Consider the following 12,596-nt stretch of genomic DNA (forward strand, 5'->3'; position numbering starts at 1 on the left):
AGACTAGCAGAATGGACTCTCCAGAGTCAAGCGTACACAAGTGGCCCGTGGAAGAGGGTAGGAAGGGCTGAGAGGTGGTGTGCACTACTCGGACTGGTGGGAGGGATCTGGGGCAGAGGGGGGGCAGCGTGCCAGGCAAGGCAGAGCCCCCAAGTATGGCTTTCAAAAGCGGAGGGGCCGGATCCTGTGAGTTCTGACAGCCAGCGGGACTTGACATCTGGAATGTTAAAAGTCAACAGCCCTGCTCGGAGAGCAAGAGGGCAAAAGGACACCGGGAGGGAGAGGTGTTGAGCCCCAGAAGACAGAGCTCAGCTCTCAGGGAACAAATGCTCTGGCCAGCGCCATCTCCCTCTCCCATCCTCAGCCGAACTCCCAAAGGGAACCACTTGCCGTCACCGAACTTGCTTGCACCGAGCAAACACCCAACGCTGTGCTTCTGTGGGTCCATCCCTTGGACGGGTCTGCCTGCTTCCCTCCTGGTGCTGCAGGGCCCCTCCCACAGGGGATCACCGACAGCAAACTGAGCTGAGCCTGCCCTTCCCTCCCTGGTGCACCTTGCGGATCCACGCTGGCTAATACACCAGATCCCATACAAGCAGCACCGCAAGCCTGGCAGTGTGCAAGTGGCCCAGACGGGGGCCACACCACTCCACAGTGAGTCCTGCCCTAAGAAGAGGGGAAGATAAGGTACACTCCAGTCTGACTGTGATGCCAGCGGTTGACTAGGAACAGACATCGGGTGTGACTGCGGCCCCGCCCACCAACACAAGTTCCTCCAGACAGTACAGGGAAAGTGGCCTGCAGTTCTGTGCCACCCCACAGACTATCCAAAATGACAAAATGGAAGAATTCTCCTCAAAAGAAACTCCAGGAAGGAGCGGCAGCTAACGAATTGATCAAAAACGATTTAAGCAGTATAACGGAACATGAATTTAAAATAATAGTCATAAAATTAATCGCAGGGCTTGAAAGAAGCAAAGAGAACAGCAGAGAATCTATTGGTACAGATATTGAGGGACTAAGAAACAGTCATAAGGAGCTAAAAAATGCCATAAATGAGGTGCAAAATGAAATGGAGGCGACCACAGCCCGGATTGAAGAGGCAGAGGACAGTAGGTGAACTAGAAGATAAAATTATAGAAAAAGAGGAAGCTGAGAAAAAGAGAGATAAAAAAAAATCCAAGAGTATGAGGGGAGAATTAGAGAACTAAGTGATGCAATGAAACACAACAATATCCGTATAATAGGAATTCCAGAAGAGGAAGAGAGAGAGAAAGGGGCTGAAGGGGTACTTGAACAAAACATAGCTGAGAACTTCCCTGATCTGGGGAAGGAAAAAGGCATTAAAATCCGAGAGGCACAGAGAACTCCCTTCAGACGTAATTTGAATCGATCTTCTGCCTGACGTATCCTAGTGAAACTGGCAAAATACAAGGATAAACAGAAAATTCTGAAAGCAGCTAGGGATAAACACACCCTAACATATCAATGCAGACCGATAAGACTAGTGACGGATCTATCTACTGAACCTTGGCAGGCCAGAAAGGAACGGCAGGGAATCTTCAATGTGATGAACAGAAAAAATATGCAGCTGAGAATCCTTTATCCAGCAAGTCTGTCATTCAGAATAGAAGGAGAGATAAAGGTTTTCCCAAACAAACAAAAACTGGAGGAATTCATCACCATTAAACCAGCCCTACAAGAGATCCTAAGGGGGATTCTGTGAGTGAAATGTAGCAAGGACCACAAAGTACCAGACACATCACTCCAAGCATGAAACCTACAGACATCACAATGACTCTAAACCCTTATGTTTCTATAATGACATTGAATGTAAATGGACTAAATGCTCCAACCAAAAGACATAGGGTGTCAGAATGGATAAAAAAACAAGAGCCATCTATTTGCTGTCTACAAGAGTCTCATTTTAGACCTGAGGACACCTTCAGATCAAAAGTGAAGCGATGGAGAACTATCATGCTGCTGGAAGTCAAAAGAAAGCTGGAGTAGCCATGCTTATATCAGACAAACTAGACTTTAAATTAAAGGCTGTAACAAGAGATGAAGAAGGGCATTATATTATAATTACAGAGTGTATACATCAGGAAGAGCTAACAATTATAAATGTCTATGCCCTGAATACGGGAGCCCCCAAATATATAAAACAATTCATCACAAACATAAGCAACCTAATTGATAAGAATGTGGTAATTGCAGGGGACTTTAATACTCCACTTACAACAATGGATAGATCATCTAGGCACAGGATGAATAAAGGAACAAGGGCGCTGAATGACACATTGGATCAGATGGACTTGACAGATATATTTAGAACTCTGCATCCCAAAGCAACAGAATATACTTTCTTCTCAAGTGCACATGGAACATTCTCCAAGATCTATCACATACTGGGTCACAAAATGGCCCTTCATAAGTATAAAAGAATTCAGATCATACCATGCATACTTTCGGACCACAATGCTATGAAGCTTGAAATCCACCACAAGAAAAAGTCTGGAAAACCTCCGAAAGCATGGAGGTTAAAGAACAACCTACTAAAGAATGAATGGGTCAACCAGGCAATTAGAGAAGATATCAAAGAATATATGGAAGCAAATGAAAATGAAAATACAACAATCCAAACGCTTTGGGATGCAGCAAAGGCAGTCTTGAGAGGAAAATACATTGCAATCCAGGCCTATCTCCAGAAACAAGAAAACTCCCAAATACAAAATCTAACAGCACACCTAGGGGAAATAGAAGCAGAACAGCAAAGACACCCCAAACCCAGCAGAAGAAGAGAAATAATAAAGATCAAAACAGAAATAAATAATACAGAATCTAAAAGAACTGTAGAGCAGATCAACGAAACCAAGAGTTGGTTTTTTTGAAAAATAAACAAAATTGATAAGTCTCTAGCCAGGCTTCTCAAAAAGAAAAGAAAGATGACCCAAATAGATAAAATCATGAATGAAAATTGAATTATGACAACCAATCCCTCAGAAATGCAAGCAACTATCAGGGAATACTATGAAAAATTGTATGCCAACAAACTGGACAATCTGGAAGAAATGGACACATTCCTAAGCACCCACATACTTCCAAAACTCAAACAGGAAGATTGAACATTTGAACAGACCCATAGCCAGCGAAGAAATTGAATCACTTATCAAAAATCTCCCAACAAATAAGAGTCCAGGAGGAGATGACTTCCCAGGGGAATTCTACCAGACATTTAAAGCAAAGATAATACCTATCCTTCTCAAGCTATTCCAAAAAATAGAAAGGGAAGGAAAAGTTCCAGACTCATTCTATGAAGCCAGCATTACTTGGATTCCTAAACCAGACAGAGACCCAAAAAAAAGAGAACTACAGGCCAATATCCCTGATGAATATGGATGCAGAAATTGCCAACAAGATACTAGCCAATCGAATTCAAGAGCATATAAAAAGAATAATACACTAGGATCAAGTGGAATTCATTCCTGGGATGCAGGGCTGGTTCAACATTTACAAATCAATCAATGGGACACATCACATTAATAAAAGAAAAGATAAGAACCATATGATCCTGTCATTCGATGCAGAAAAAGCATTTGACAAAATTAAGCATCCTTTCCTAACAAAAACCCTCGAGATGTTGGGATAGAAGGAACATACTTAAACATCATAAAAGCCATTTATGAAAAGCCCACAGCTCATATCATCCCCAATGGGGAAAAACTGAGAGATTTCCCCTGAGATCAGGAATACGACAGGGATTTCCACTTTCACTGCTGTTGTTTAACATAGTGTTGGAAGTGCTAGCATCAGCAATCAGACAACAAAAGGAAATCAGAGGCATCAAAACTGGCAAAGATGAAGTCAAGCTTTCAATTTTGCAGATGACATGATATTATACATGCAAAATCTGATAGGCTCTACCAAAAGTCTGCTAGAAGTGATACATGAATTCAGGAAACTCGCAGGATACAAAATCAATGTACAGAAATCAGTTGCATTGTTAGACACTAATAATGAAGCAACAGAAAGACAAAAAAAGAAACTGATCCCCTTCACAATTGCACCAAGAAGCATAAAATACCTAGGAATAAACCTAACCAAAGATGTAAAAGATCTGTATGCTGAAAACTATAGAAAGCTTATGAAGGAGATTGAAGAAGATATAAAGAAATGGAAAAACATTCCGTGCTCAGGGACTGGAAGAATAAATATTGTTAAATGTCAATACTACCCAAAGCTATCTACACATTGAATGCAATCCCAATCAAAATTGCACCAGCATTCTTCTTGAAGCTAGAACAAGCAATCCTATAAATTGTATGGAACCACAAAAGGCCTGAATACCCAAAGTAATTGTGAAGAAGAAGGCCAAAGCGGGAGTCATCACAATCCCAGACTTTAACCTCTACTACAAAGCTGTAATCATCAAGACAGCATGGTATTGGCATAAAAACAGATACATAGATCAATGGAATAGAATAGAAACCCCAGAATTAGACCCACAAAAGTATGCCCAACTAATCTTTGACAAAGCAGGAAACAATATCCAATGGAACAAAGACAGTCTCTTTAACAAATGGTACTGGGAGAACTAGACAGCAACATGCAGAAGGAAGAAACTAGACCACTTTCTTACACCATTCACAAAAACAAACTCAAAATGGATAAAGGACCTGACTGTGAGACAGGAAACCATCAAAACCCTAGAGGAGAAAGCAGGAAAAAGCCTCTCTGACCTCAGCCGCAGCAATTTCTTACTTGACACATCCCCAAAGGCAATGGAATTAAAAGCAAAAATGAACTATTGGGACCTTATCAAGATAAAAAAAACTTCTGCACAGCAAAGGAAACAATCAACAAAACTAAAAGACAACCAATGGAATGGGAAAAGATTTTTGCAAATGATGTATCGAACAAAGGGCTAGTATCCAAAATCTAAAAAAGGCTCACCAAACTACACACCTGAAAAACAAATAATCCAGTGAAGAAATGGGCAGAAAACATGAATAGACACTTCTCTAAAGAAGACATCCAGATGGTCAACAGGCACATGGAAAGATGCTCAACGTCGCTCCTCATCAGGGAAATGCAAATCAAAACCACACTGAGATACCACCTCACGCCAGTCAGAGTGGCTAAAATGAACCAATCAGGAGACTATAGATGCTGGAGCGGATGTGGAGAAACGGGAACCCCCTTGCACTGTTGGTGGGAATGCAAACTGGTGCAGCCTTTCTGAAAACAGTGTGGAGGTTCCTCAAAAAATTAAAAATAGAACTACCCTATGACCCTGCAATAGCACTGCTAGGAATTTACCCAAGGGATACAGGAGTGCTGATGCTTAGGGGCACTTGTACCCCAATGTTTATAGCAGCACTTTCAACAATAGCCAAATCATGGAAAGAGCCTAAATGTTCATCAACTGATGAATGGACAAAGAAATTGTGGTTTATATACACAATGGAATACTACATGGCAAAGAGAAAGAATGAAAAATGGCCTTTTGTAGCCATGTGGATGGAACTGGAGACTGTTATGCTAAGTGAAATTAGTCATTCAGACAAAGACAGATACCATATGTTTTTATTCTTAGGTGGACCCTGAGAAACTTAACAGAAGACCACGGGGAAGGGGAAGAAAAAAAAAGGGGTTAGAGAGGGAAGGAGGCAAGCCATAAGGGACTCTAAACACTGAGAACAAAGTGAGGGTTGATGGGGGTGGGAGAGAGAGGAGGGTGGGTGATGGGTATTGAGGAGGGAACATGTTGGGATGGGCACTGGGTGTTGTAAGGAAACCAATTTGACAATAAACTTAATATTTAAAATAAATAAATAAAATAATATTTGACATGTAAAAAAAAATTCATTTGAGGCTGAAATCTTTAAGGGCAGATGACTTTTCTAGGTGCTCCTGGCTGGTTCAGTTGGTTAAGTGTCCCACTTTAGCTCAGGTCTCACTCAGGATTCATGACTTTGAGCGCCACATCAGGTTCTGTGCTGACAGCTCAGAGCCTGGAACCAGCTTCAGATTCTTTGTCTCCCTCTCTCTGCCCCTCCCTTATTCATGCTCTCCCTCTCTCTCTGTCTCTCTCTCAATAAATAAATAAACATTAAAAAATTCTTTAAAAAATGAATGACTTCTCTTACACCCTGGAGTGATTCCTAGGAAGTAAACCCTTCTTTAATGACCCTGTGTTTTTCCTGCAATGCACCCCACATTACTGTGGCGACAGACAGGAGATGACGGTATAGGTTCATGAACTGATGAGTGGAAAGGGGAGGAGGGATAAGGGGAAGAGTGGAATTTGGGAAAAGAAACGACCCTGGGCCTGGAGATGTAACATGACATTAATGAATAGAGAAAGAACATTTAGGTGGGACACTGACAAAGAGAGTTCCAAGTGTGGGAAAACCAGGAGACTTCATTTGTGACTCTTAATAGTAAGCTTTGTGTCTTTCAGAGGCAGAGTCACAGTGGCATTGGAATCAGGCAGACAGTGATCTGACTCCCTGTGACCAGGACCCTGTGAGGTGGAAACACTCAGCAATGACACAGAGGTGACTGAGGGAGCCTGAGAGCAGGAGCAGCCCCATATGGACTGTGTGGACAAAAGAGTGCTTCCTACACTGGCCCCTGAGTCTGTTCCTCACCTGACAGAGTGAGAGCAAAAGAAAAGGTCTCAGGTGTGTGGTGGTCTAGAAATGGTCACCATTAAGGTTTCTGGAAAACTTTGTACCTTCTAACAACCTCGGGGAATAGGAGGCCATCAGAGTAGGAATATGTGTTCTGCTTTCTATTTCTCATGGGACTGTTTGCATTGCAGGTCAGAACCTCGTGCCACTGAGGGTGTGTTGGGCTGGAGTTGATCTGATGCAGGGGCATCAGAATGGTCTGGGGGCTGAGCTGTAGTTTTATGAGACATAAAGACCCTGGCCTGTGTCCCCTGTGCAGATTGTCCATAGTCCATGCTCCGACCTGAATAACATGGAGGATGGAGGGAAGATGGTACAGGTGGCTGGGACTTCTTTGGCGAAGCTTCCATCATTTTCTTCTACCTGGACCCCAACTCTCCCAACTACACGGTTAGTCAGTGAGTCGAAGTCCCACCAGACAGTCACTGAGTTACCCAAAGCAATAGGTGTCCCTTCCCTGGTTGTCATGATGCTGTCAGGGCAGAGGGTGGGGTGGTTTGATCCAGTCATCCTGAAAGCTGGGGTTTCTTTTTTTTTTTTTTTTTTAATTTTTTTTTCAACGTTTATTTATTTTTGGGACAGAGAGAGACAGAGCATGAACGGGGGAGGGGCAGAGAGAGAGAGACACAGAATCGGAAACAGGCTTCAGGCTCCGGGCCATCAGCCCAGAGCCCGACGCGGGGCTCGAACTCACAGACCGCGAGATCGTGACCTGGCTGAAGTCGGACGCTCAACCGACTGCGCCACCCAGGCGCCCCAAGCTGGGGTTTCTTACCAGTGGGTCAGTAAGGGCCGGTCTCTGTCATCCAGACGTTATGTTGTGTGGACATTACCTGGGACTGCAGACACATTTTCCCCATGTGGGAAGTCAGTGTGAGACACAGTACATCTGGCTTATGTGTCCTCTTTCTTGCCCAAGACGGTGTCAGCTCTGTGAGCATGGGGACCCTCCCTGTCATTTCTGTACTGTGATCTGAGCCCCGAGCCCACATAGGTCATGTAGTGAGGGTTCTCTCAATGCCACGCATGTAGAGCATGTGGACGGTTGACTATCCTCAGTCAGGCACAGCTATGCTCTGTGTCGCTGGTTCTGTCCTGGTGCTTTGATATGGACTGAACTGGGTCCCCATAGATTCCTATATGGAAACCCACATTGTGACTTTATAGACTTTATAGAAGAGGTACACAGCATGGGTGAGCACACGTGGAAATGCCACGTGAGGACCCAGGACGAATGTAACAATTTGCAAACCAAGTAGAGAGACCTCAGGGGACATCAAACCTGCCCCCACCTTGAACTTGGACATTTAGACTCCAAAACTGTGAGAAAATAAATATCTTTTGATTTGTTCACCCAGTGGGTGGTATTATGTTATGGCAGCGCCAGCAGGCAGACACAATCCTCAAGGACTCTGTCCCCAGGGCAACCGGCCCCAGCATCCAGGAATTTCTGCTCAGTATGCATAAAACAGAAAATGTGCTCCTACAGGGACAGGGTTTGGTGTCTGAATTGAGAGGACAAGGACACATACTCAAGAGAAAGTTCACTGGTTTGGGTTTCAGACCTCCGTTTTAGGGAAGCAGCTGTGTTGGCAGAAGGTGGGGGCTGCACAAGGAAAGTGCATCAGTGTGGGGACAGCAGGTTTTTGTCTCACTTCCCCACGGGCCTGGAGCACTGTGTCAGCACTTTGAATAGGGTCAGCAGACGTGCAGTAATAATCAGCCTCGTCCTCGGCCTGGAGCACAGTGATGGTCAAGGAGCCTGTGTTGCCAGACGTGGAGCCAGAAAATCGACCAGAAACCCCTGAGGGTTGATTGCTATAAGCGGAGATGAGGAGTTTAGGGGCTTTTCCTGGAAACTGTTGGTACCAGTTCACACCAACAATACGTATGTTGTTGGCACTTCCAGCGCAGGAGATGGTGACCGTCTGGCCCAGGCCCCCAGACACTGAGGGCGGCTGAGTCAGCTCAGACTGGGCCCAGGAACCTGGAAGGGGAGAGACAAAGAGAGCATCATGCTGGGGTCTAGAGACCAGAGGAGAATCCAAGGCCCACGTGTCCTCCCTGGACCACTTCCTCTGTTCCCTCATCTAGTCACCTGTGCAGTAGATGAGGAGGGTGAGGAGAAGAGGGAACCAGGCCATGGTGGAGGTCATCACCGACCCTGCCTTCTGTGGATCCACAGCTGAGCAGATCTCCTCTAATCCCTTCCTTCCCCTTTTCATCCTCTGAGAGAGGGAGGGCCCATCCATGCAAATCAGACCAGCAGCTCTCTGACACTTCACTGACCCTGGGTCAAGTCCCTCTGCCTGAGGATGTCAGGTGGGTTGGACGGGGAGGTGGTCTCTGGGGCCATGCCAGGAGAGGGGAGGTCACAGTTTGGAGTCCTGAGCAGAGGGCACAGGCTTGTCCACATACGGGTCCCAGCTCTAATCATGGCCGACCCTCAGAAGCAGGTGACGACCACCCCCTGGTGTCCAGGCCCAGACACAGCATATGTGACATGGTGAGCAGATCTCATCAGAGTTCCTGCCTTCCCACTGCTCTGTCCACCATCCCCTTCCTTCGGGACAGGACAGGTGTCCCCTGTGTGGCCTCCGATCCCCTGAGGACACACTGTGCTCTCCTCTGGCTCTGCATAGTGAGTCTGTCCACAGCGCTCTTGGCTATTATTGATGGGGCAGGACTGACGTGGTGACTCTTGTACAACCACACAGATGAGGATCAGGGCCACAGAGCGATGGGTCCACATTGACACATGGCCAGGTCTGTGCAGGAGGCCAATTTCTTCCCCCTTCCCTGCTTCCTCTCTGGTCTGAGAGTTTTCCTTTCCGAGAATCTCCCTCAGCACTGAGGACACAAGGACACCTTTTCTCCAGGTCGTGGGTAGAAGCCCATATCCCTCGTGTGCATTCCTACAGGGTTCCACACTGAAAATCTTTGTCAGCTGTCACTCTTGCCACCTCACATCACATACTGGGGACGATGGAGGTTGGTTTCACCCCTGGGGAGACCCCTGCAAGGAAGCACCTGTTGAGACAACACACATGTCCTTGCTCAAGTGGGGACTCTGCCACACCAGAAGGGATGCAGCTGCTGAGTCTCCCTCAGGAAGTACAGAGCCCATTCCCCAGTCCCAGGTTCCTTTTAGTGAATGGTCCCCACTGAGGCCCTGTGTAGGGACCACAGGGCAGTCCCACAGCGCCCCCTCCTGGCTGAAGGGCACACACCCCACTGTGTCCCACAACCTTGAGAGCCCAGCGGGTTTCCTCACTTCTGTTTATTCACACATCATTGAGCTGAATCTTGGATAATGATCCTCTAGTGTTGCCCGTGATCAATGTAGCATTTTTCAGTCTCCAAACAAGCCCTAGTCCATAGGATTTGGAGGCATTTACCTCAATTAAATGGTAAATTGCCAGTTCTTTGCAGAAGATACTCCAGACCTCATGTCCCTCCTCTGGCCTACAATTGAGAATATGTCTATCTCGTGAATGTTTGAAAACTCCTGTGCGTTAAAGCAATGGATTCCAACTACTTTCCATTAAATTGAGTATTATGTTAATCTTCTATATTTTTAGGTAATTTCCTTGGCTTACTACCTTAAGAAGAAAAGGCAATACAATGAATTTATATTTGATGAAGTCGTGTTTAACAAGTGTCATTTTTTGTTTTTCTTTTTTTGTTTTTTCATGGGTTATCCTGACAGTATCTTGTCTACACTTTTTTATAGAAACCCTAGATCCTGAATATTTTCTCCTTTTATGTTTACAGCTTTAGGTTTACAGTTATTTCTATAATCCTTTTAGTGATTTTTTAATATATATAAAATGAGTTTTATGTATGATTCATTTCTCTCTCAGGATATCCAATTGTTCTGTGGCCATTTGTCCTAAAGTCCATCCTTTCTCCTCGGAAAGGCTTCTTCACTTTGAAAAAAAAAATTGTTTATCCTTAGTTCTGTGGGTCCATTTCTGGGTTGTATGTTCTGTTATCTTGGCCAATGGGTCTATCCTCTATCCATACCACTCTGACTTGCTAGGACAGGAACTGAATTACACTTTTATCCAATTTGGGAAGAACTGGCATATTTACGATAATGAGTCTTCTAATCCATGAACAGAACATATCTTTCCATTGTTTTAGGTCCACTTTGATTACATTTACCAGCATTGTCCAGATTTTAGCAACTGTGGCCTATACCTGTATTAATAAACATGCCCCTAAATATTTCATGGAGTGGTTTTAAGGGTTTTTAAAAATTATTTTCACCAGTTTATTGCTAGTATATACACATCTATATGATATTTCCATGATGTCTTTATTCTAAAATGTTTCCAAAATTATTTATTACTCTTTGAATTTATATATTTGCATAATTAATTGTAGCTTCCTTTGTAGTTTTCGTGGAGATCATTCTCTCACCTGGAATTGGGCAACTGTCTCTTGCTCTTCTTCATCTGTATGCCTCTCATTGTTTGTCTTGCATTATGGTTCTGACGGGCACATCCAGTCCTATGTGAAACAGCAGTGTTGAGATAGGACATGGTGGCCTTGCTCCCTACCTGTGGTGGGAAAGGTTTCAGTGCTCCATCTCCGTGTGTTCAATGAAGGGGAAGTGTTTTATAGTTCTCTTTACCAAACTGAAGATGTACTCCTTATAGTTGGTTCTCTGAAAACTTTTATCACTCTCATTCATATATTCATTCTTTCTTTTCCATGAGCCCAAATAGGTTTTAAGCTGTGCAGGAAGTGGAAGAGAATTAAACCTACCTGAGAGAGTGAGGGAGATGCTTTCATCTGTCTTTCTTTTTTAATTTTTTAAAAGTTTATATATATTTGAGAGAGAAAAAGACAGAACCCAAGTGGGGGAAGGGCAGAGAGAGAGGGAGACAGAATGGGAAGCAGGCTGGAGGCTCCGAGGTGTCAGCAGAGATCCCGACATGGCACTTGAACTCGGTAGCCATGAGATCATGACCTGAACCCAAGTCAGATATTTAAATGACGGAGCCACCCAGGGACCCCTCATCTGTCATTTAATACTTTGACTTTTATCACGACTGGTTTATTTCTACTTCTACTTTGGAGACAAGGAGACAAGGAAGGAAGCCTGCTGAGAGAGATACCACTCCCTCTTGTCCAATATGAGGGTGGGTGAGAGGATACTTGTGACATGGAAAAAATGGCATTTTCTCTCGCCCTTCTCCTGCTGGTTTCTTCACTTCCTTAGACTCCCTATCCCTCCTCACTTTCTTAAAATCCTGGGTCATCATTAGCATGATCACAATCCATCCCACATACCCCTCAAGGTTTAATCCCACCCGCCTTACTAACCACCCACCCCATCAAATCCAAATACTGCTCCCTCTGCAGCTGAGCCCCCAGCTGCCTGGCTGCAGGTGCACATGGCCATGATTACTGACCCTGCTGCTCTTTGGGGCATCCCAAGTCAGACACCCTGTGATCCTTCATTTCTCACATTCCTGTCTGTCGTCCGTTGTTAGGGCTGTCCGTATCTACAGTGCACAGACTTCCTCAGTCTCCTTGAAGTGAGAAAATATCTTCCATCCAGAATCCACACTGGAAAGTAGAAGCTAGAAGATAAGTTTCATGGCATCACCCACTAATTGTTAACAGGCTCGTGTTTTGTTTCCTTATTGACGACCAAAGATGATGTTCACTGTGGGGGATGAGCTTAGGAGTCCCCTGGGCTTACACCAACGGGTTAATACGACATAAAGAAATACAAAGCCATAGGATGCTCACAACTGAATTTGGGCAAACCAGATTGTCACCCCAAGACTAAGGGGATGTAAGGGCACCCCAGAATAGAAAGGGGTGCAAAACCCCCACAGTAGAGAGGGAGCGGAAAAGGCCTAAAATAAGATCAGGCACAAAGGC

The 12,596-nt window shown here is 44.7% G+C and overlaps 1 gene segment (V, D, J or C); it reads right to left on the reverse strand.

The window, feature by feature from the left end:
• Positions 1 to 8,239: 8,239 nt before the first annotated feature.
• LOC125148939 (immunoglobulin lambda variable 1-40-like) lies at positions 8,240 to 8,906 on the reverse strand. The segment is given in 2 exon segments: positions 8,240 to 8,682; positions 8,794 to 8,906. Coding segments are annotated over 2 exon segments (486 nt in total).
• Positions 8,907 to 12,596: the final 3,690 nt, after the last annotated feature.

Source organism: Prionailurus viverrinus, chromosome D3 (genome assembly GCF_022837055.1).
Source record: "Prionailurus viverrinus isolate Anna chromosome D3, UM_Priviv_1.0, whole genome shotgun sequence".
Classification (NCBI taxonomy): domain Eukaryota; kingdom Metazoa; phylum Chordata; class Mammalia; order Carnivora; family Felidae; genus Prionailurus; species Prionailurus viverrinus.